General features: G+C 33.4%; 1 protein-coding gene across 2 annotated transcripts in view; it reads left to right on the plus strand.

Annotated features, from left to right (window-relative positions):
• Window positions 1–20,106, plus strand: part of LOC145324680 (uncharacterized) — a 78,992-nt gene extending 58,886 nt beyond the window's left edge. Inside the window, exons 2-5 of one of the 2 annotated variants that reach the window (XM_080167274.1) lie at window positions 11,692–12,105; window positions 12,838–14,058; window positions 14,677–14,781; window positions 17,760–20,106. In XM_080167274.1, the coding sequence (XP_080023400.1) occupies window positions 11,692–12,105; window positions 12,838–14,058; window positions 14,677–14,781; window positions 17,760–17,867 (1,848 nt within the window). In that variant the 3' untranslated portion in view covers window positions 17,868–20,106. Of the gene's footprint in view, window positions 1–11,691; window positions 12,106–12,837; window positions 14,059–14,452; window positions 14,543–14,676; window positions 14,782–17,759 lie in introns of those variants that run through there. The other variant, XM_080167282.1, reaches the window with a different exon arrangement.
• Window positions 20,107–25,602: the final 5,496 nt, after the last annotated feature.

Consider the following 25,602-nt stretch of genomic DNA (forward strand, 5'->3'; position numbering starts at 1 on the left):
TCGGAGTCCCATTAGGCTACAATAGAAAGACATATAGCAACCTATTTCACTTTGATACAAGCCAATACATCATCCATTCAAGGGGCGTGCTACAGGAGGGGGGGGGTGTAGATGGAAATTATTGGGGTAAAAACACTCCTTACTTGCCACTATTTGACAAAATCCTTTTTTCATGTTAGCTACTCGTTCTTCAATTTGTTGGGGGGTTCAAAATTAGGTTTACACCTCCCCCTCCCTCCTGTGTAATTCCTGTGACATCCTCGTCAAAATTCAGTGCACCCTGTTGTCAAAATCCTGTGTACACACGTGCCAGTTTGATTCCTTTAACAAACAATAAAATCAATTTGTAATCGCGTCGGCTGAGAAACATTTTTAACCAACCATTTATTATTTGATAACACAACAATGTAATAGATAGATACAAAAGGATATATAACAAAACTCTACATTTAACTTTTTCCCCCTGGGCCAATTATCTTAAGGAGTTTGACAAACCATTCGAAAATAGCTTAATACCTGTCTATAACCAATACTATGCATCTCTGAAAAATACAAACTTCATGTTCCTCTTGTATCTTTATAAAAAAAATTGTTATTAAAGTCGGCTGTTAGCTTCCGATGAACTAAACCAAAAAGAGTTTGATGTTTAAAAACTTTCTAATTAATGAATGTCTCAAATGTTTTGATTTTCCAAATTTGGAATTGTGTGAAGTTTCAAATAGGAAATTGTGAATGTAACTTCATACTTATTTCAATTAACTCATTTGATATAAAAGAAAGCTATGCTCAAGGATCGCCAGGGATAAGACAATGAACAATTAATACAGTATTTTTGTACACTCATAATTATAGTGAACATAATTATCACTTCTGTAGAAGAGAATTATTAGGGAAAAAGTTTGGCCACTGCTAGTTAAATAAAAGTGGCCAAAATTTTGAGGGAACCAGACAGAAAACTTTATTTTAAAAACTTTGGGGACTAGTATAATTTACAGTCCAATTTCCCTTTCTTCCTTTGTGAATGTGTGTAAACCAGATTGTTAATATCCATAACACGACTGAAGCTGAAAATAAATCTTTAGAAACAAGGATGAAAACGGTGTTGCTTAATTAGGCCTACACTCATAAGACCTACACTCATGAGACCTACACTTATAAGACCTACACTTATAAGACCTACACTTATAAGACCTACACTCATGAGACCTACACTTATAAGACCTACACTCATGAGACCTACACTTATAAGACCTACACTCATGAGACCTACACTTATAAGACCTACACTCATAAGACCTACACTCAAAAGACCTACACTCATAAGACCTACACTTCTAAGACCTACACTCATAGGACCTGATGAGACATAAGACCTAAACTCATAAGACTTTATATGACATAAGACCTACTATCTAAAACTAATACAAATATTTCTAAATAAATTATAAGATCTGTTCTGGACAGACGGACCCTGAATGTTAAAAAGCTTTTAAAAAGACATATCAATATAAACTGAATACTGAAGATTAAACAAGGATGAATATGTAAAACATTTCGATGATTTTTAAGAAGATAATTTTGGTTTATTATCATAGATATGAGTGATTGGGTGTATATGATAATATACAAAGCTCTTTATATTGCCTAAAAATTAATGACGTCATACAATACAAATGACCAATAGGAGACCGATACACAGACTAAATTACCAGTGGCAGGTATTTTAATCGACCTATGTTAGGCCAGTATGAAGTTTTTTATATAGGCACAATAAAAATCTTCCTAATATACGTGTCAAAAAAAAAACGTACAAAAGAAGTGATAGAGTTGCTTTGCTACCTAAACAACACTTGCTGTTAAATGAATTAACTGGAAACGGTCCAATTTAGATAGGCAAATTGCTACAATATCTGATAATCTGGCAACATCCCAGTAAACGGTTGTAGACCACCAGAAACCCCCTAGCCTAATTTTCAAATTGAACAAGGATGACATCATGAGATGGGCAGCTTGGTAACTAATAAATATAAACAGACGCACCAAGGTTGACAGATGAGAGGAAACTTTACAAGAAGTTTCAGATTCCTATCTTATATAGTAGCCGAGTAAATTCATTTTCTAACGTATAAATCAAATTTCTCTGAAAGCACTTTTTACAGACAAACGTACATAAAAGTCAATTTTCAGGATCCAGAAGCTATGTCATAGGAAGTAATGAAAATAATGGAGGGGGGGGGGGGGGGGGGATTGAATGAGGCCCGTCAAGGAGTTAAAGAGAAACTACCGATAATCTTAGCTTGTAAAAAAGATAAAAACGGATGGTCTTTAAACCCAACATTATATGGTGCAAAAAACGCGCGAAATATTTTTTTATAAAAAAATGCGCTGGGATAGATTTTAATCTTGGATATATGTATAATAATGTAAGCTAAAAAACAACAAGGAAATCATGGAAATGTCATTAAAAGTCAGAAAAATCTTTAACAGGAGTTTAACATATTTATATATCTGTCAGATAGAGATGACAACAATGGTCATTTTAACCTGTGTAAAGACTTTTTTCCATTATGGCTTCGAAACCGATTAACATCTGCTCGATTAGAACCGGTTGTCAGCCATACTGAAAAATCACGTATAGCATCGTATTACAGACAATTTTACACGAATACTAAAACAATAAGCATATTATTAAGATTAGTTTTGTTATGTTTTCATCTTACAATTTTTCATTTTTATATCTGAGGAAAGCTGTCTATTATTCGACGCGAAAAATAACTATTCTCAGAACACATAACCTTCAATGAAGACAATTACCTAATTTAGCAGATATTCAGCATAAAATTATATTAAGCAATAAGGGTTTTTGTTTTAAGCCACAATTTTGGTCCAGAAACACTGACTGTACCAATAGCTTTGTAAAGGTCTCGTTGATATTCATATTTCATTAGAGGTTAAGGGTGCAGCCGCCAGTTAGCAAATACAGTTTAAATTAAAAAGAGCAAAACTAACCTAAAACATTTACATATATGGCAATCATTTTAATTCCAATTTTAAAAATCTAATTTTCAAATGAAAGTATCACAGAGGGGGAGAGATAGTTATATATGGAAGCTGTTTACAATTCAATTAAGAAGATAAGAACAAAAACAATATATCCAATTTTAATTGAGTCTATATATTACCAGACGTGGTGGTTTTTGCCAAGCCCATAACAACAATATCATCATCATCATCAAGGTGGGGGGGGGGGGGGGGGGTTGTGTGTTGTTTGATACAAACGGGGGCCGGGGGGGGGGGGGGGGAAACCATAAGGATCAAAAAAGTTAGGGATATGAACTCATACATAAATTAATTATTTATTTGTTTAAAAGTAAACATTACTTGAAATCGGAATCACATTCAAATTAGATATACCTTTAGTAGTTAGAGATAGATATCTAAATCTTCCAAAAAGCACACATATTTGATCTACTTATGTAAAAATTCTTCTACATATACTTTAAAAATGGTTCCAAAAAATATAATTTTAATTTTAAAATTGGTCGAACCCTACCTCTTTAAAATGAAGGGAAGTGGAAGGAGGAAAATGGGGTTAAGACAGACCGGGAGATGGGATGGGGAGAGGAAAAATTAGGAAGAACAACGCCCGTCTTTTTTTTCATCCTCTTGTTGTTGTTTCTTTCTTGGGTTCCCCTTCCCCTTTTTCTGGCAGTTGTCTTCTTCATTCCCTGCAGCATTTTTTGATGCATCAAATTTTTTCCCACTCATTCTTTTTTTCAAGGGGCACTATTATTTTATTTTAATTTTTGAGCGACTCAATTTGAAGAAAAAAATTGAGGGGTTTTTAAAAATAATTATGATATAGATCAAACAAATACATGTTATATATTTTTATTTATGATTAATTAGCGGCTACGCCCTTTTTCGCGGGGATGGAAATTTTTTTGCCATTTCTCTCTGGAGGGCGTTGGTACATTCCCCCAAACTAGTTATAAAACCTTCCCAGGACCTATGAGAAGCTAACCAGAAAAGGAGAACAATATTGGTTTAGCGGTTAGCAAGATCCTTTAGTACAAAGAGAAACACAGACAGACATCCAGTTACCTTATTAAAAGGATATAGAGATCTATAATACAAAGTAGCGAAAGTAGTTCGTTGTAGCGAATGATCTCGCTAACCGCTGAACCGATCGGGTTCTCCTTTGCAGGGTAGCTTCTCATAGGTCCCAGGAAGATTTATAACTATTTTCTTGGGTTGTGGGACATCCCTAACCCCCCCAAAAAATCAAAAATACCCCCCTCACAATTTTTTTTCTCTTTTTAAAACTAAAATTAAAATAGTGGGGTCGACTACCCCCCCCCACTCACCCCCCCCCCCCAAATTTTAAAAAAATTTTCTTTAAAATCTAAAACATGAAAGCCGCTAGTTCTACAAAAAGTAACATTATGTTTTGCTTTGCTCCTTAAAAAATTTCATGTTTGTTTATGTTTCATTTTAAAATAAATAATATTTTCTTGTACACTTCCTTTACGTGTAAGATAAGACTGGTGCAAGTCAGGGATTTAGGGAGAGGTCACGGAAAGTCAGGGATGTAGGGAGAGGTCACGGAAAGTCAGGGATGTAGGGAGAGGTCACGGAAAAAAAGCATCGTTCTATAAGCACATAAGCCTTAATGAAGCTCTTTATAGTGCCTAAAAAATGACGTCATGCAATACAAATGACCAATGATAGGACATGACACAGACTAAGTTACCGATGGCAGGGCAGAATTCATTTTAATTGACCAATGGTAGGCCAGTATGACGTCAGTTTTATAGGCACTATAAAAAGCTTCAGCCGGTATAGTTACATATTTTCTCCTTGTGAATGGAATATTATGTAGAATACCCCAAATTATCTTTGCAGATCTGTAATCCTGTTTTATAAAGAAGTAAGTTTTTTTTTTGTCTATAACTTATTAATTCGATTGATTTCTCTATATTATGGAAGCTTCTTATAAGTTCCTAGGTGGTTTTAGGCTATTTAATTTCTAAATTCTAGTCTGGCTTTATGCTACTTTCCTATTTTTCTTGCTCCCTTGAAGAAATCCTGGATGTTAGGAGCGCAACCGCTAGTTTTTAATTAAAGGGAAAAGGTTGATTTATCTTCTCAACACCTATCCTTCTATGTCTGGATGCAAATGCACTACACGAGGCCTTTCTTAGACACACAGACGCTCACACACACAAAACACACACACATCATACACACACACACACAACCACACAAAACACACATCATACATGCAAACACACACAAAATTTGAAAAAATCCAATCATAATAGTATATGTTTTCTATCTCTAACTATTGTTGAATAAATAAATTAAAGTAGTTTAATTAAAATCTAACAAGGATAATTATGTCCAATATAAAACAATCATTGGATTCTTTTTTTGGTCTTTTTAAGCATACTGTTTTAAGCAATACGAGGTCAAACTGTATGTTCTATGTCCTCTTTTATTGTTTAGTTTTTAATACATACATGTAACTCTTTCCTTATTAGGAAACAACTTTTTTCTTACAGAAACTACGTTAAGCATTTAGATCAAAATAGATTTAAAACATGTATGCTATATAGAAGTAAGCTCAACGAAACAAGAAGAATATCGTATTTACACTTTTGTAGTAGCATAGCTGATCTATAACAAGATAATGTCTATACGTCCGCCTGTACACAGTTCAAAGGCCACAATTGAAGATTTTCTTTTAAAAATGCACTAATTATCTTCAAATTTTCAATACAAATGAACAAAAGAAAAAATATGTAATACTATTTCTTTTAAACAAAATCAATCTGTTTACATAATATATTTTTAAAAGCGAAGCTTTTCTATAATTAGGGTCGGTCCGTACGTCCGTCCGTCCGTCCGTAACGGATAGCTTTTTTCGCTAATTTAGGCATGTCCTATTGATTTCAAACTTTGCATGGTGATTCCTGTAGTAGTTAGGTACGATTTAGAAAGCGTAGCAACTCTATAATCATTACCAGAATGTCCATACGTCCATTTTAAACTTGTTGATTTTTTTACTTTTTTAACAACAAATTTTTATGTGATCTAATAATCCGATTGATCTGATTTTTGGTATACTGATTCCTGGGACAACAAAGTACAATATTATAAGCGAAGCATCTCTATATTCAAGTCCTACAAATGTAAGTATGTCCATAAACATTATTCTGTATCAAGCAGTTTTTCAACAATTTTACTTACAATTTTGCTTCGACATTTATACATTTATATTCTGATTTTTCTGTTCTGACACTATACAAGTGTTAGTGTCCGTTTGTCATACCGTTTCAGTGCTTCACTTTTATGGATGTGGTCATCCTTGTTTAACTATTTACTGTAACCTTTTTTAAGGGCATTCAGCCGCGTAGACTTTTACATCAACATCATATGTAGTAATAATGTCATCAATGTCGGTAATTTATCAGCAATGACATTTTTTCAAAGCCGTACAGTCGAAATTAATAACAATCAATGGCGTTATCCTCTTACAAATTTTTTTTCAATTTTTTTCAATTTTGTACCCCCCCCCCCATTTTGTCATTCAATGACTACTAAACATTCAAACCCTTCTCCGTTTATTTTTTATGAGTATGGGAGAGGGAGGGATGTTACACTTACAAATTAAGGAAATCTATTGCGGCCGACAACCCCTGTAAACGTTGTATTGCATGTAGGCTAGTGAAAATATATCAGTTTTTAATGGTAATTCTTTTACTCTAATTATCTTTATGGTTACAAATTAGGAATACAAATTCACATTTCTATATTCACGGTGTACCGCGATAATGAATGAAATTAATCTACATCCACTTCTTCCCCCCAAATAATCAAAGGCTATCTAGGTAATAAAGATAACTAACGGTTGAAGGAAAGATTTATTTTATTCTCAAGTGCCCAATCCATGAATTCCTGTGTTTTTGTTTCTCACATATAAAAGTAATTAAAATGAACATTTTGTAAACCTATTAACAAAATACACTTTTCAATTTAACGCTTATTTATACTTTTTAAGAATTTATATTTATGTTATATTTACAGTTGTCCGCTGTGCTGTAAATAATAATTAAGGCCACCGAAGGAAATTTTAAAATTCCAAAACATTGATTTTCCTCACGGATTAAAAGTATAAAGAGCTTTTCTGCTTATCTCTACATTTTAATCATCTTCACGCGCTTGTAATCGCAGCAGTTGGCACTTGTAACTATGTCTGATTTGAGCCCGATATTCCCCTACGACTTTCGGATGCGTTACATTTCACGCTAGAGCCCGGCCCGAACGGACTTATTAATGGATATATTATTACTTAGATCTTACACCAGATTTTCATGTTCTCTAATAAAGTAAAACAAGCAGCGGGCTAAAATAATGATTTCCTCCTTCTACCCCGTTTACCCCATCCCCTCTCATCCTTCTGGATGAACGAACTGATCAATAAATGAGCTCCATGTTAACAAGTTAAATTGACGACAATATTTCCCCTGTCATAATATCCATATATATTCTACATCCATTGACTTATTAGTTCAGAAACTTTAATAGTTTTGAAAAGAATAGTGTACAAAATACTGTTCATGGATAAAGGGATAGAACAATGGAAAATAATTAAATCTTCAGCTCAATTCTTACGTTGTTATTACTTCTTTTGCTGCAGGGGCGTTAAGGAAGGGGTGTCAAGAAAAAGGGAGACTAGATTTCTCCCCCCAACAATACAAGAAAATCACGTTGCACGCTTTTGTATAATTTTTTGGGGGGTTAGGGGGGGGGGGGGGCAGATTAATTTCAAAGTTATTATCATTCTTTCTCCCCCATGAGAATATTCATGGTATAAAAATAAGTTAATGGTTTTAAAAAGGCAGGAACTTTGAACTTGGGATGAAAAGACGAATTTAAAGTTCGTGCAGTGTCAAGATCAATTTCCTATGCAAATATCTATACAGCATAAACATTGGCGTAACATGAAAATCAACCAGAGGGTTGGTTTGGGAACAGATCTATAGTATAGATGTATATACAGATATCTACCTCCCCTCCTTTTCCAAGGACCTTTTTCGTCTGCTAGAAAATTATGTTTTTGCTAAATGGCAGAATTAATAAAAACTTTTTTAGAATTTATATAAAAGGAGGAAAGAGCATCTATTTAATTCAACAAGACATTAATCTTTATCATCATTATTTTAATTTCAAAATGTTAGGTAACCCCCGGATACGCTATAAAAATAAGGCAAATTATGCGCCTAATTTTTCCAGAAGTTTATGCTAGGGGGTGTCACAAGAAGGAAGAAAGGTGGAGGTTCCTGAAATGGTAGGCGGGGGGGGGCAGGGGTAAATAAATAATATGCCTATGGGGGGGGGGGGGTGATAAGATTGTACACAATTTTACTAAATTTGCACCAAAATTACGCACGGAGTGTTTATATGCTTACATCTTGACATTTACACTGGGGCACAAGTTCTACTCCCCCAAAAATAATTGTTTCAATGCTAGGGATCTCAAGGGATAAGACAATGGACGATAAATTGATGTACCAATCTGGCTTTACTGAAAAGTAAAGAGAGCATAAATAATTTTATGGATGTTGTAGAACACATTGTAATTCAGAAATTTAGAGGTATAGTCAAAAAATCATTAAATATGTTTTATATTCAGATTTCAATAAAGTAAATGGCTCCGGGGTATAGTAGCTGCACTATACCAACCTAACCTAACCTAAAATAGCCTATCAAAAGCTACTGAGAAAATCCGACGAAACGCCCCTTAAGAGGAGTTGTCACGAAAGGGACATATTTTTTTATTGAAACGAAGAAAGACTTAAAAAGACACACCCCATATTGTCCTGTTGTGACAGCATAAATTTCGGGATAGGAGAAGGGTAGGGGGGAAGAAAATCTCTTCAAAGGAGATGGGAGAAATGGGGTTCTCCTTTCCCCATCCCGAAATTTATGACGCCACAACAATATGGGCTTTGTCCTTAAAAATATTTCAATAAATTTTATTTAAGAATCCAACCCGGAGTATGTAATTTGTTAAAACAATCATTCTTAAATACATCTTTTAACCTTACAATAATTAATCAAAAAAGCTTCAGGGGAAATTAGAATAAATGCATTTTTAATCATTTTAATTACCATTATCAGATTTGATTATCATTTCCCCTTCTTTCAAATGTTTTTACTTGCTTGCTATATGCATTATTATTTTATGCAATACAATGTTTTAAAAGTAAACAAAATTTTTTTTATTATTTTAAATTCTTTAATTTTTTTTAAATAGCAAAGATATTCTTCATAACTAAACGATCGTGTAACTAGCATTTATGCATGTAGTCATACGCATTATTGAACGATGTTATAAAGTATAAGAATTAAGTTATTATTAGGAAAAAGAAAAACTTAAATAAAACATTACTGATAATTAGTAAGTTTTTAAAAAGTAGAATAAATATTTTTTGCCGAAATTATTGTTAAAAAAAAGCTGGAAATACATTTTTGTAGTAAGACTGATAATTTATTTCAAGAATCTTACACCCCAACAGATACTACGTAAATGGATGTAGAATATACGTGGATATTATGACAGGGGAAAATTGCCCTCAATTTAGCTTGCTAACAAGTAACTTATCTATTTGTCAGTTTGTTTATCCAATAGGTGTAGAGGGGATGGAAGGGGGTAATCGTTATTTTAGCCCCCTGTGTGTTTCACTTTATTCTATAAGATAAAAATCTGGTGTAAGATCCGAGTAATAATATATCCATTACTATATATTCATATTGACGATGGAGTCTTAGAAAATGCCATTTCTGGCGGTGGTATGTGGTCATGCGTCATGTTGGAAGGGTGTCGTAAATTTCTCGATTTTAGAAAAAAATCATCTTTATATTTTAGTGAATTAAATATTATTGCAAGCAAAAAGCGAAAATTGATATCTGAAATTTGCGTCACCCTTCCAACATGACGCATGACCGCGTACGACCGCGAGAAATGGCATTTTCTGGGACTCCATCGTTTATTCATATTCACAGACTAAATGACTCTGAATGGGTTTACATTTCATTCATTCAAAACTATTTATACTGTTCATAGATCATTAGATTTTTTAGATGAAAGACAGGTATCTTATTTGGTCATAGCTAATATATATTCTATGTCAAAAGCAATTATTTAGTATGGAAGGAATTTATTCTGTTTTCAAAGGAGTAGAAATGGAGCGGAAAAATAGCCTAAAGCCATTCCAATGAATAAATCTAAAAAGCCTAAACCTTTTTGGGACCTATTTAAAGCTTCCCCAAAAAGAAAAACTCAATCAGTTAGTAGTTTTAGAGGTCATAAGCTTCAGATAAAAACTTACTACTTTAAATAATAGGATATAGTTGGCTTTTTACTTCTACTTATGTTTTCCTTCACTTTTATTATTATTTTTATTGCAGACAAAATTCTCTCTTATTCTATGAAACTGTTTGTAAGTTTTGTGTGTACATTGAATACTTTCTCTAAAGTCAAGTTTAACTTTTGTATTGGGCTTTAAATAAAAAACAGGAAACAGGGATAAATGGATAGGAGTATAATAGACAATTTTCTGGTATCTTAAAATAATTTATATTAATTTTTTGCTGTTGTCTTGCCTAATGTGTATTTTTATTCTATTTCTAATCAGCCAGTTAGCTGCTAAACCCTTATAATAATGTAACAGGATGTCTGTATGTCTGTCTGTTAGCACCAAAGGATCTCGCTGACCGCTCGACCAATACAATTCTCCTTTATAGGGTATCCCCCCCACAATAAAATTTTCTACTTTTTCTTTTTAAATATAAAATAAAAAAAAATAGGTTATCTAATTCAACTCCCCTCCCTACTCAAGTGCCCCTAGAGGCTTCTAGGGGGCGTTGTCGCTATTTAAAGGGATCTAAATGGATAAGACAATGGCTGATAAATTGATGTACATCCCAAATGATGATACACAAAATTACTTCTTCTGTAGATTACAATTAATGGTTGAAACGTTTGGACACCACACTTAAAAAACAATCAATATTCAATAAAAGTACCAAAAGTTTTTAGGCCAACGAATAAGAAAATATTATTATAAAACTTTGGGGACTAGTGTAATAAACAGCCCAATTTTCCCTTCCTTCCTGACTAAAATAGCTGTTTGTGCCAGTGTGTGTGTGTGAAATTGTTTGTTAAATGACGCATTATTGTCTACATATTCATTAAATGTTACATACACAAGTAAGGACGTCCAAGCTAATTTTTTTTTTTTTTTTTTTGGGGGGGGGGGAAGGGGTAAAAAATTTAAAATTTCAAGGGTGCCAAATTCATTTGTAGGGGGGGGGGGGTTAGTGTCTTAAATTTTTATATCGTATAGTAAAATTTAAAAATTAAGGATTGGCCCCCCTCCCCCCTTGGACGTCTTTGTACACAAGTATATTAAAAATGTTTATTTGCTTTAAATGCACCCTTTTTTATTTTCTACTCTAAGAGACTGTTTTTTAAATGTTTATAGAACTCCTGATACTTTAAACAAATACACACACAAATTTGTTTTATTGTATTCACTTTCAAAAGCTACAAAACAACACTATATTAGATGTTTAACTTTGTTTTAATTGCAAAATAAATCTGAATTTTTCTTTCTTTTTCAGGTAATCACATTGAGCTGTCTGGCAGCTAGCGTTGTGCAGGTCAACTCAGAGGCATTCTTTATCCCCAAGTTCTTCCTGAGCGCCCCACCCACCACCTCCAGCTCTACACGGCCGCGCCATGTCAATCCAAGACTTAAAGTTTCATCGCCAAGTTATAGACAAGTTAAATCTTACGGCGGCAACGGCGGGCATCGAAACAACTACCCAGTGTCCAGCTATCAGAAACCTGGCTACAGACAGCCGCAGCCGCCGGTGAGAGCACCTCTTCGCCAACCGTACGCGGCTGCGAGACCGGTTAGCAAGCCTGTACAGCAGCCAACATACGCGCAGCAGCCTCAAAAGTTGGACTATAGTGGTTGGACTCCGATTGGGTTTGACGAGAATGCGCCTATTTCTCAGGGGTCAAAATATCAGGTATGCATATCCTTATACTAAAGTAACAGGATGTTTGTCTGTTTGTGTGTCTGTCTGTCTGTGTGTCTGTATCGAAAAATCTCGCTAACCGCTGAACCGATCGGGTTCTCCTTAACAGGGTAGCTTCTCGTAGGTCCCGGGAAGGTTTATAACTATTTTCTTGGGGGGTGGGACAACCCCACCTCCCAAAAAATGAAAAATCTCCCCCCCCCGAAAATTTGTAAAATTTATTTTAAAAACTAAAATTAATAATGAGGGGGGAAGGGGCTACCCCCCTAAAAAAAAAAAATTTTTTTTTCTTTTTCTTTTAAAATCTAAAATAAGAAATTGAAATATTAAATTTGACTCTCTCCTCCTCAAGTGCCCCTAGAGGCCTCTAGGAGAGTAGCCGCTAGTACTTTAAAACTGGCAGTTCATCTATTTTATGACAAGTTTTATTTTGTACACATGTCTGTCCTTTATACGTAAAACTTTCTTATGACACAAATTATAAGCTTTCTACAGTGCAGTGATATTGCACTAGGATTTAACTATTTAGTCCTAGCTTGTATCATCATAGACAAAAAAAACAGGAACTGTTGGTTTGATATAAACTTGTTTAAAGGCCAATCTATTTTTCTTTTCGAGTCAATGTAAACTAATTTTTTTTCTTTTTAATTGTTGTTAATTAGTACTTGCTTGTAATAGGTTCAAAACTAAATATTCTAAAACTCTGAATATTTTTAATTTAAGGATGTTGACTTGGTGACCCTAGACGTAGCCATAGCGAACGCTCCAGCCGCCCAAACCGACGACTACTCCGCCCCTCACCACTCCAACTCCCCTCCCCCGCCGATCATCACCGACCAACCTTCCGCACCCATCGCCAACTCCTACTCCCCACCCGCCACCAACTCGTATTCGCCACCTGCCTCAAATTCTTACTCCGCCCCTGTCCAGAAGAATCCTGTCCAGATTTCCAGCAGTTATGGTGCCCCAGTCCCCGCTGTTCCCTACATTCAATCCACAGCCGAGCAGGCAGCTAGTATCAGCAAACCTAAGTACAGGCCCAACAAGCCAACCTACAATAAGCCCACATACAATCCTAAACCCTCCTACAAGCTGGTAACAAGCCAGCCTAAGCCGCAGTATGTTCCATTTAAGGCAGAACCCGCTGTGCCAACTAAATACACTAAGCCAACATACAAAGCTCCCTCTCCCTCCCCAGCTCCCCAATATAATGCTCCTGCCCCATCCGCAGCTCCTCAATATAACGCACCTGCAGCTCCAGCTTACAGCGCACCTGCTCCTGCACCGCAATACAGCGCTCCCGCACCCGCCCCTGCACCACAGTACAGCGCTCCCGCGCCTCCACCTCAATACAGTGCACCCGCTCCTGCACCTCAATACAGCGCCCCAGCAGCTCCCCCTGCTTACCAAGCCCCTTCGAAACCGTCCACCTATAGTGCTCCCGCACCCGTTCCCCAATATTCAGCCCCAGCCGTGCCGCCAGCCTATGAAGCACCTGCACCTGCCCAACCCACAGGACTATACAATGCTCCCAACACAACACCTAAACCCTCCTATCTTCCTCCCCAATCAAAGTCAATCAAATATGCACCATCCACTAATATCATTAAAAGTGAACCTACCAAGGCACCCGTAATCCTGCCAAGCTACACCCCTGCCCCTCCCACAGCCCAAAGTTATGATCCTCTTTCTTTCGGCGATGAAGAATTTCCCATAATTTCTCTGATAACTGGAGAAAGCAACCTCCCCGAAGAAGACAAATATGTTTCATTCACTATTGGGTCTGAATCCAACTACCAGCCCCAGTATGAAAGTTCCAACGCACTGACAGAGACAGGTCCTGAGGTAGAGGATCCTCTGCAGGATGAACTCTACTATATTTACTACCAGGATCCAGTTAATGAGGAGGAAAAGTCTGGATATGGCAAACGAAATATTGCCAAGGTAAGCTTTAAAGATGTTTTTAGATTTAATAAAAGCTTTCAACTTAGGTAAGGTGTATGTTATTTTGAACGGTAAAGGTAAAATAGCCCTGATTAAAAAAATATTTGGTCTTTTTAAAACTCTAAAAATTGATCAATCAACACAGATATAAAGATCTTGCTTAATACTAGGAAGTTGAATATGGTGATGTAGCTCCTGCCCATGATATTTCTCTGTATAATTATGATGAAGTTTATTAATTTTAGGAAGTTGAATATGGTGATGTAGCACCTGCCCATGATATTCCTCTGTATAATTATGATGAAATTTATTCATTTTAGGAAGTTGAATATGGTGATGTGGCTCCTGCCCATGATATTCCTCTGTATAATTATGATGAAGTTTATTCATTTAGGAAGTTGAATATGGTGATGTAGCTCCTGCCCATGATATTTCTCTGTATGATTATGATGAAGTTTATTCATTTTAGGAAGTTGAATATGGTGATGTAGCACCTGCCCATGATATTCCTCTGTATAATTATGATGAAATTTATTCATTTTAGGAAGTTGAATATGGTGATGTGGCTCCTGCCCATGATATTCCTCTGTATAATTATGATGAAGTTTATTCATTTAGGAAGTTGAATATGGTGATGTAGCACCTGCCCATGATATTCCTCTGTATGATTATGATGAAGCTGAAATTGACCTACTCAGACAACCCAGACAACAAAACCAACAGGTAAACGACACTCTAAGGAAGGGAAAGAATAATGTCGTATAATTTAAACCACTGCCCCTATTCCCCCAACAATTGCCATCTAACATATACAGAATTTTTCACGTAATACCGCAATAAATTGTATATACAAACAGTACATAATGTCTTTTTTTGATAATAATTTCTGTATTAGTCATTTAAATCATGCTTCAAGTGTACTTTATTTAAAAGGATTTTACATTCAAATATAAAGTACATTTTGAAAATTTTTAATAGATTATTACAAGTACAAAAAAATACACAGCAAAAAATATACTTTGATTGATTCAATTAAAAGTACAGCTGCACATTCATTTGCAAATAAACTTAAAAAAACTAGATACCTAGGCTTAATCTTAAACTAACTTTTTTTTTATAAAAAGCGGAAATGCTTATGGAGGAGATATACTATGCTTACTATCTTGACAATAATTTTGCGAATTTTATTGTGTTTTGCTCGAATTCTAACTTGCAAAATATAATTTATAAAAAAATTTGAAATTCAAGGGGTGTGAGAATTTTGTGTTCCTCAAAATTATGTTATTGTATGTCATTTTAAAAATTAGCAACAGTTGGATGGTAGAAAATATATCTGCTCTCTTAAGATAAATATTTAATATATAAAATTGTTTAATATGTTATAATCTTTTAATATACATATTACATTGGCTGAAATAACTTTAATCAAATTTAAAATTTCGCCTTTCTATTAAGTTCTGATTACATATTGCTTTATCTATAACAATATATTTCATCATTAGATTAATTTTTCTTCAAATTAATGTTTTCTATCCTAAGTGATAAGTGAAACTGTTTTGCCCTTACTAAATTAATAATGCTGTATTTCTATATTGATATCAACCATCCTATTTTTTGACACAAAATTATCAATTTGAAAAAAAAAGATATTTATCGTATAATGATAACTACCTAAAACGGTCCATGGTAGTTCACAAAATATATTTTAAGAACAATCGCAGAAGTTTATAATATTATTTTTATAACAGATTTATGGTTTATTAATGTTCTTAAGTCAAATAAGGTTTTAAGGAGGAATATTTATTGCCATCCTCCCAACCTAAGAATGCTTTTATGTGTAGCATGCAAATATTTGTATAAAATGTTTTACATACAAACATGAACAGGCACTTGTCACTTCTTTAAATGGATTTTTTAAATTTGATTAACCAAAGCAAAGAAAGACCCCTTTTTATGAGGATTTTATTTATACTAATAACTTTTTTCCGTGTCATTTTCTCGTAAACATTATCTTCAATTTTTATTTCTTTTCCAATGTTTGTGCTTTTTTAAAATAATGATTCCTAGAACAACTGAGTACAATAAGCTAAGCATGAGGCCTAAAAGTGTACGTATGTCCTTAAATAATATCTTGTATTATTAGCAATTTTGCATTGTGATTATGGTTTAGACTTATGAATTAATATTCTGCTTATTCAGTTCTGATATTCGCATAGTGTTAATGTTCGTTTGTCTTACCATCTAATTTTAGAGCTTTACTTTTATGGATGTTATCATCCTTGTTTTGTTTAGTTTTTCTACCACTGTCCTTTCCCTTCCTATTAAAAAGGTTATATGCTGGGTTGCAATATTGCAGATTCTATTTGCAATAACCTATCAATCAATCAATCTTATCTAATCTAAAATGTAATTCAAATATTGATTAATACACTAGTATGAATGGTATATAGTTGAATCTCAGCCTATTACGTTGATTATATAGATTTGAAATAAAAAAATACACAAAACATGAAGTAAATGACTACTTACCTTACAGCTATTTTAGAGGGGGTATTCACAAATTTACTCACCTTTAATAGATCTGCTAAAAAAAATTTAATGACCGACTTTTTTTGGGCAACTAAATAAAAAACACTAGAAGCTGACCCCCTATACAATTTAAAAGTTTAGTACAGCCCAATGAGTTTTGCCGTTATCAAGATCTTATATACTCACATCCAGCATTTACTTCAAATATAGGAAAATATTTTGCTTAACTTCATAAGTTATTAGTAAAAAAATTAAAGACATGATAAATATTTTTTTGAAGACGAAGAAAGTCGCTCAATGTGACGTCATAAAAATGAGGGATTATCCATCTCTTTTTTAGGGGATTTCTTTCCAACTCCTTCTCTCCTCATCCCTCATTTTTATTGTTTTTGAGGGACTTTTTTTGTCTTCATTTTTTTGTGTGTGAATGCCATCCCTGATGGCGCGACCCTCCCATATGAATGAAATGTATTATTGATGAAGGCTTAGATCGTGGTAAAATTTGATTGTTTTGGTCAGTAAGTGGTAGGGTGAGCCATAGCTTCTGGAGATAAAAAAATGACTTTGTTAAATTTTTAAAATTATTATTGAAGTTGCTATAATCTTCTACAATGGGGGAGGGAACATTAGTTTGTAAAATAAACTACAGACAAATAAGTTATCTTATTAGTTGGCTTAAATTTTTTTAATCTTGATTGGTAGGATTAAACTTGTGTTGTCAAAACTTTTCAAATATTTTTATCTACAGAAGAGTTATTAATGTATCATCTTTGGGTGAATTTGCCGTCCATTGTCTTACCTTTTAAGGTCCATGAATCAGTAAGTCAAAGGGTTGTAAGTAACTATTTTTTTTCTCTATAAATAGCCTTTAAATCCTATATCGTCCTCTACAGACAAGTGCAGACACACATTAATACGCTTACAGTAGCTGTACTATTGCTTAGAATTTCTAATTTTTTTTTATTTAAACTGTAAATTGGTTTATTGTTATATTTTCTTTGACATTTTATCGGTTATTACTTCTGTGTGTTTAAAGGAATATCTTCATATACCGAGAAGAAAAAAAACAGTAGGAAAGAAGGACGTACGGATAGACCCATGTTAGATAGTAGCAGTGCTACTTATAATCCTAAACATATGCAACTAATTAACTAACAAATATGTACTTTCAGGAATATTATTTGTCCAACTACCGCAACATTGGTAGCCATAGCAGTGTCAGTGTCAACTTTGATGTTGGGGGCACCAATCAAGGATATAGCTTCCATCTCAACAGATAATCTACAAACTATTTCAATAATAATAATCAGCTGATTGTTAGTTGGTCTATACAACTATATATCACTATAATCAACTCACAAACAAACACATTCATATGATTTAATTAAAACATACACTATAAGAAATAGGTGCCGTTTTTTTTGTTTTTGTAATAATTATTTAAGGTTTTTGTTTGGGATTATCTTTTTACAGTGTTTAAAACATTAATAACGATCTTGGAAAACAAATTTTTATTTTTCATATTATTTTGTGTTTGCTTGTGTGAGTGTGATATAAAATGATTTTCTATTGAAAAAAAAAATCATCCAAAAATTATTGAAATCATATTGCCTATTTTGGAACTAAATTATTCAACAGTGATCTATACCCAGCATTTTATGGACAAAACAAATCCAAATTTTTTTGATGTAAATGTTGAATTGTTGATTTCAAGGACAAAAGAAAGATATCCTATGATTTTAATCCATTTTTTTTCATGAATATTTGAGTGTAATGAATTTTTTAAACTTCTCTTCTCTCAACTAGTTTTAAATACAAGATTTAAAATAATTAAAATGTCTGGATATTTTGTTACCAATAATTTTTTGTCCATTTTAATCCACTGTGAAGTGACACATTTGTATGGATCAGATAATCGAGTTTATAATTAACTAGTCGAGTGTAACACAGATAAATATTTCCTTTTTTGGACCAATCTTTTGAGGCATGGGTTCTCAGGGAATAAAATCGGAGAATAACAGCAACACAATTTTTGTAAAAAGCCTTATATATCATATAATATCATATTAAAATCTTTATAAGTTTCTAATAAAAACCACTTTCTGATAATATTTTTTGAAATATAAAAAGGTTTCGTACAAAAAAAAACAAATGGTAGTGCAGCTACCCTGCAGTTAATTCTCTGATTAAATTTTTTAAAGAACCCATATATTTTCAAAATCACTTAAAATCTTTTTACTCAAAATACTTATAACAAAATTTTAGGATCTAAAATAGTTTGATCTCATTTGCAATACTGTTAAATGGTGTAGTTTGGGCATCATGCAGATTCTTAATATCAGGTCTTGTCAGCCGCTAGCCAGCCGCAAGCCAGCCGCTTAAAAAATGACTATTTACTGGAACTTGGATACTCAAGTGATTGGTTTGCAATTTATAGAATAGTAATTGACCATTTTTTTTTGTTAATTCTTAAAAATTTCACACTGATATTTTTTGGGGCAGTTGGGTAGTGGCTGCTGAGCCTGGCTTTAATGCTAGTTGATTTCTTTGAAAAATCTTTTAAATGTAAAATGTAGTATTAAATTACCCTAAACCAATTTTTAAAAAAGGTTCAAATAAAAAATCTGTTTGATATTGTTAAAAGTTAACTTTGTAAAATATTTTCCAGTTCATGTTTTTTTTTTCAATTATTACTTATGAATCTTTTTTTATATTTTATTTAATTTATTTTTGTTTCCGAGTACCTTATTGTTAATAAATGTATATTTAAAAATTAATTTATCTTTAATTTAAATATTTTTATTCAAAATGCAACTATTCTGGTCAATTTATTCAAAGTGCACTGTAAAATATGAAAATTTATATTTTTTAAAAATGTTTCATGTATTTAAAATTTTAAATTTGAGATACTTTTTATTTAACTTTCTATGTTTATGAAATATGAAACTTGATATAGACAACTGTAATAAATTTTTCATATATAAGAATTTTTTTCTTACAGTGCACATATATATAATATACATAAAACTGCATATTGTAGAATTTTTTTAGTGTCTCTCAATAATTATTTATTTATTTATTCTAATTTAAAACCATAACTATTCATTTATTGTGCCATTTATACTTACTAGCATTTATTATCATAATATCAAGTATATTCAAATTTACAAAAAAAATCTATGAATTTTTCTCTTTGAATATCATGATAATATAATATTAGTAATATTTTTGTAGTAATAGCTAAATTATTGTAAAAGTAAATAAAACTAATAACCTTTTGAATTAAAAAAAATATTTTCTCCTTAATTAAGCCTCGCCTAATGTCTTTCCAAATTTTTTTTTTAAAAGTACAATTCCTTTTAACTTTCAAAAATTCTAATTCCTCAGTAGTTTACAATTCCCGATTATATTTTTCATATTTTTTTGTTAATTTTATATTACTAGTCAAAATGATCTGTATTTCTACATATTTGCTTCAATGTTTTATAAATTTATGTTTAATAAAGTAAAATATAATAACTTATGTCTTAATGAATTAGATAGAATTAGACTTAGTATCTTTGTAAAATTTTTATTTACAAGTATGAGGTGTTAGAACGCAGCTTCTCCGTGACTAGAACGTATCCGTAAAGCAATTGTTTCAGAGAGAGAGGAGACAATGAGCGGTGTATTACACAAGTTCCCAAAGTTTTACAATAACGTTTTCTTATTCGTTAGCTAAACAATTTTGGGGCTTCTAATAGATTTTGATTGGTTAGTTAATAAAGTTGACTGTCCAAACATTTCATCCACTAATTGCAATTTACAGAAGGGGTAATTTTGTGCATCATCAATGAGGGTGTAGATAAATATCGGCCATTGTCATATCTCTTTAGTTCTCTGAAAAATACACCTTTAGACCAGTGAAAGGTTAAATTGAGTGCAAAATGACAATATATTAAATAATCAGTTTATTTTTTAAAAACTAAGTTTTTCATAACTCTGTCCATGATAATATATTCACTAGGATATTTGGAAGGATTTTTAATGTTAGAGGGAGATTTGAAATCTGCATCTTTTAAGGATTTTTTTATTAAATTCGTTTCTTGTATAATTATTTATCTAAAAGCGGAAATACAATTTAAGTTCATAAATTTTGACCAATAGGATAGGTGGATTGGAAACTACCTGTGTCTAATTGGTTGAATGATGACACTTAAGCTTCTCAAATCCCTCTTTACCCCATATCCTCCTACTGAATGATTGAACTGACCAATAAGTGATGTCCATGCAAGCAACCTAAATTGAACCCAGTTTTTCTCCTTTCATTATATCAACGTTTATTCTATATCCTTTGCTTTTGTACTTTCTGAACTTCTATAGATTTTCGAACTACATGATAAAGGGCATCCGTCTGTAAATATTCATGATTTGTCGAGGTAGTGACCAACAAGCCTTTTAATTTAATTTAAACTATCATAATTTAAAGAACGAAGTCGTAAAAGGGTAATATAATTTGAATTCCCTACTGTATGGAGGGGAGGGGGGGGGGGAAGGAATGAATGATCCTTGATATTATGTGGTGAAGCTACTCTATAATTCGCCCTTAGCAATGCGAGACTCCCATAAAAGGAGAGACAAATAATGCATAGAACGTAACTGGACGTTTAACGTAATGAAAGTGAGTGATTGTCCAACTCTTTTTTAAAGGGTTTCTTTGTCACTTTTCCTCTCATCTCCTTCATTTTTATGACGTCACATATCTGATTTTTGAGTGGCCTTCTAAAAGACATACACTTTATTTTTGAAGGATGCGTGATTAAATTTGAGTTTTTGAATATCCTCCAATTTCTTTTTTTTTGAGAATTGAACATCTCATCTTAAACTCACCATGTCCGTTCGTATATTCCATGAGTTTTTTTTGTGCTTCGCTACTTAAGTATGTTGTGACCCTTGTTTTTCATTAAAGTGCCTCAGTGAATGTATGGGTTAAGTTTCATACCTAGAATTCTTCTAAACATTTTATGCATAGATTAGGATTATACCAGAAAGAACGATTAATTTCATAGTAGCGAAGGACAAAGCCTAAAGTGACACAAAAATCAGAAATATGACGTCATAAAAATGAGTGAGATGAGGGGAGAAGTGGGAAAGAAAACCTCCAAAAAAGAGATTGATAATACTTCATTTTTATGACGTCATACGGATTATGTTTGAGTCACTTTGGGCTTTGTCCAGCGAAGCAATAGATAACTGAAGTAATAAAAATAATTTTGAGCTGATTATGTTTTTCTTTTTAATCTTCTATTATAGAGAAAAATAGCCTAATATATAAGAGCATTTCTCATACTGTACAGCATCTAGTCTATGACTTACTTTGTCCGTCCGTCTGCCCGTAGTGGTGAAATGTGATTTTACTGACTGATAATAGATATAAAGAGGTCAGAATTTATTGTTAAAAATCCATTTCACGTTTTTCATTTTCGCTCTAAGTAGGGAGGGACAGGACAATGGGCTCTTTATTACACTAGTCCTCAAAGTTTTATGATAACATTTTCTTAATTGTTGTTTTCACAACTCTGTATACTTTTTTTTGAATTTTTATTGGTTGGTTCTTTAAGTCCAAACCTTTCAACCACTAATTGATATCTGCAGAAGGGCTAATTTTGGGGATTTAAATCAATTTACCGACCATTATCTTATCCCTTTAGATCCCTTGCTGTAACGGGGATGAAAATACTCGAAGAAGTCAAGATATTATTCAGTAACTACATAGATTTCAAAAAACTCCTTTGTACAAAATTACCTAACATTTAGAATTTACATTGGTTGTTATCATCCCTGTTTTTAAAGGCAAAGCTTTGCTATAATTATAGTCGGTCCGTATGTCCGAGACGGATAGTTTTTTTTGATGTTAGAATTGTCCTATCGATTCCAAACTTTGTATGGTGATTCCTGTAGTAGTTAGGTACGATTTAGAAAGCGTAGCAACTCTATAATCATTACCAGAATGTACGTACGTCTATTTTATATATGTTGATTTTTTACTTTTTTAATAACAAATTTTTATGTGTCCTAAAAATGTAAGTATATCATTGTCCATAAACATTATCTTTTATAAAGAAGTTTTTCAACAAATTTACTCACAATTTGGATTGTATAATTATATATTTTGATTATTCAGTTCTGACACTATACAAGTGTTAATGTCTGTTTGTCCTATCGTTTCAGAGCTTCGCTTTTATGGATGTTGTCATCCTTGTTTAATAAAAGCCACCTGACTTGAAAATTAGATTAATGATAAAATGAAAAGAATGTAGTGTAAATGCATGTAAACTTTTCTAATGATGTAAAAATGCAACAAGGAGGAAAACAGATTAGATTCCAGAGCTGTGCCAATAAGATACTTCTGCTGTTAATAACAATAATGGATGTAATTGTAGAATCTATTTGTATATTATGAAAGAGGAAAAATTTTCGTCAATTTAGGTTATATTGGTCATTTTTACTTAGTTTGAGTACATGATAATCTGGTGTATGATCCAAGTAATAATATATACATTTTTATAATAACGATTTTTATAACGATTTGAATGGATTGAGAATATACGTGGATATTGTGACAAGGGAAAATTGTCGTCAATGATTTAGGTTGCTAACATAGAACTGATTTATTGGTCAATTCGTTCATCTAGTGGAGGGGAGTAGATGTGGCAAAGGGTGTGGAAGGGTAAAATCGAAATTTTAGCCCGCTACGTGTTTCACTTTATTAGAGAACATGAAAATCTAGTGTAAGATCCAAGTAATAATATATCCATTATGATTTGTAAAGATGATATAGAGGGACAAAGTGACTGAAAATCAGCCATGTAACATCATAAAATAAGTCATTGTCCATCTATTCTTAGGGGTTTTCATTCCCTCTTCTCCTCTCATCTTCCTCATTTTTATGACGTCCCATGGCTGATTTTTGAGACACTTTGTCCAACTACAAGCTGATATGTGTTCTGAATGATAAACAAAAGTTAATCTGTCTGGACAATCTGAACCTAGTAATAGTGTCTAACTTTTTATCTTTGTGACGTAACAAAAATCCATCTCTTTTTTAGGGGTTTCCTTTCCCACCTCCCCTCTCATCCTTCGATTTTTGTTACGTCACAAAGATAAAATGTTAGACACTATTACTAGGTTCGACAATCTGATATGGAACTATTTTTTATTTATTTTTGCGTTACAAACAATAAATCAAATTCAAAGTACAGAAATTGTACATTCATGATTTTGTTTAAACTTTTAAAATGTCCCCATAGGGAGGGAGGGGACATTGAACTGTTTATTACACTAGTCCCCAAAGTTTTTGATGACGTTTTCTTATTCGTTGGCTTAACAACTTTGGGAACTTTTATTGAATTTTGATTAGTTGGTTTCTTAAGTTTAGTTATAAACGTTTCAACCACTGGAAATGTAATCTACAGAAGGGTAATTTTATGTATCAGCAGTGGGGATGCACATCCACCTATCGGTTTCTGTCTTATCCCTTTAGATTCCTGATGTTAAAAATTAAGACTCCAGGGGGCTAGGTGTCGCTTCGGGTACTAGACCTCTCTTCACGCACCTTGGAACATACATACAATACTTTTGATTGCGGTGTAAAGCGTCCATTCACCCATCAGACAACCAACTCTCTGAGATGCACGACCTTTGTCTGAGAAGTCCCAACTGTGCATGGTAGCGAGTTGCGCCTGTTTTGGGCTAAAGCATTCCCCACACTCTTACTATTTACGTCGCGCATCTGACATTGTAGCAGTGGGAACCATTTTTAACGTCTTTAGTTATGACGCGGTGTCGGACCGAGATTCGAACCTATCACCTTCCCGACGACGAGCGGATGCGCTACGTCTTGAGCCACGGTCGCGGGTCGACCTGATGTCCCCACCTTTCTGGTATTTTGTCATCCTTGTTTATAATACATAGTAATAAAACTTATTCTAAAGAGATAAACACATTAAATTTATAGATCCCACAATTAGAAATTACACCAATAAAAATCAAGGGCGATAGTCCCTTTCGTGGCATCGCCATATCTTAAAAATGGCTTTTAATAGGTTATTTTATATTTGATTGGGTTAGGTGATTGCCCCGCAGGGGCTAGAAATAGGAGAAAAGCTACTGTGAAAATACGAAGAATTGCCCCTTAAGGGGCGTTGCCACGAAAGGGACTATACCCAAATCAAGAAACAAGTTCTGTCACTTTAAGGCATATAAAAACGGGGAAAGTTATAATAGCGGGGTGCGCAGCCGCATTTTTGTATAGCCGCACTTTTAAGACTGCTTCAGCCGCAAATGTAGTTGTAAGTAAAATTTTGGACACTCTACAGCCGCTTCTGAGGCACATCACCATTTAAAAGCTGCACCCGCAAACAAAACAATGTATTTGACGACAGTTGGATGAATGAAAGTTTGATCACAGCCGCATATATTTTAGTTCATCCGCAGCCAAAGCCTCTCTAAGATGGACGACTGCCGCCACCTCTTGTTATAAGGGAACAATTTTTTGTATAATTTTCCAGTGACATTCCTGAATTTATTATGCTAGATTAGCTTCTATACATATTAGAGCACCTCGGGATTTGGTCATGTTCAAGTACACAAACCTGACCACAGATTTATAAAAGTAACAGAATGTCTATGTGTGTGTGTTTTGGCGAGATATTTCGCTAAACGCTGAACCGATATGGTTCTCCTTTTTAGTGAAACTTCTCATAAATCCAATAAATATCTACAACAATTTTGGGTCGACTCCCCCCCCCCTCCAGGGGTGTTTCCACTAGTACAAGATAATGCAATATCAATAATTATCTTTGAGTCTCATTCCCCTCCTCAAGCAAAAAAAAAGCCAACTCCAAGGACCAATGGAGGGGTGTTATACTTTCAACTTATTCAATTCTGAAAATGACTGTTTCTAAAGATGATTTTTTTTCTCGTATTTATTCGAAACTGATTCTAATCCGGTGAGTTAGAACCGGTTCATCCATA

This window comes from Acartia tonsa, chromosome 1 (assembly GCF_053477335.1).
Source record: "Acartia tonsa isolate MP-2025a chromosome 1, ASM5347733v1, whole genome shotgun sequence".
NCBI classification, from domain to species: domain Eukaryota; kingdom Metazoa; phylum Arthropoda; class Copepoda; order Calanoida; family Acartiidae; genus Acartia; species Acartia tonsa.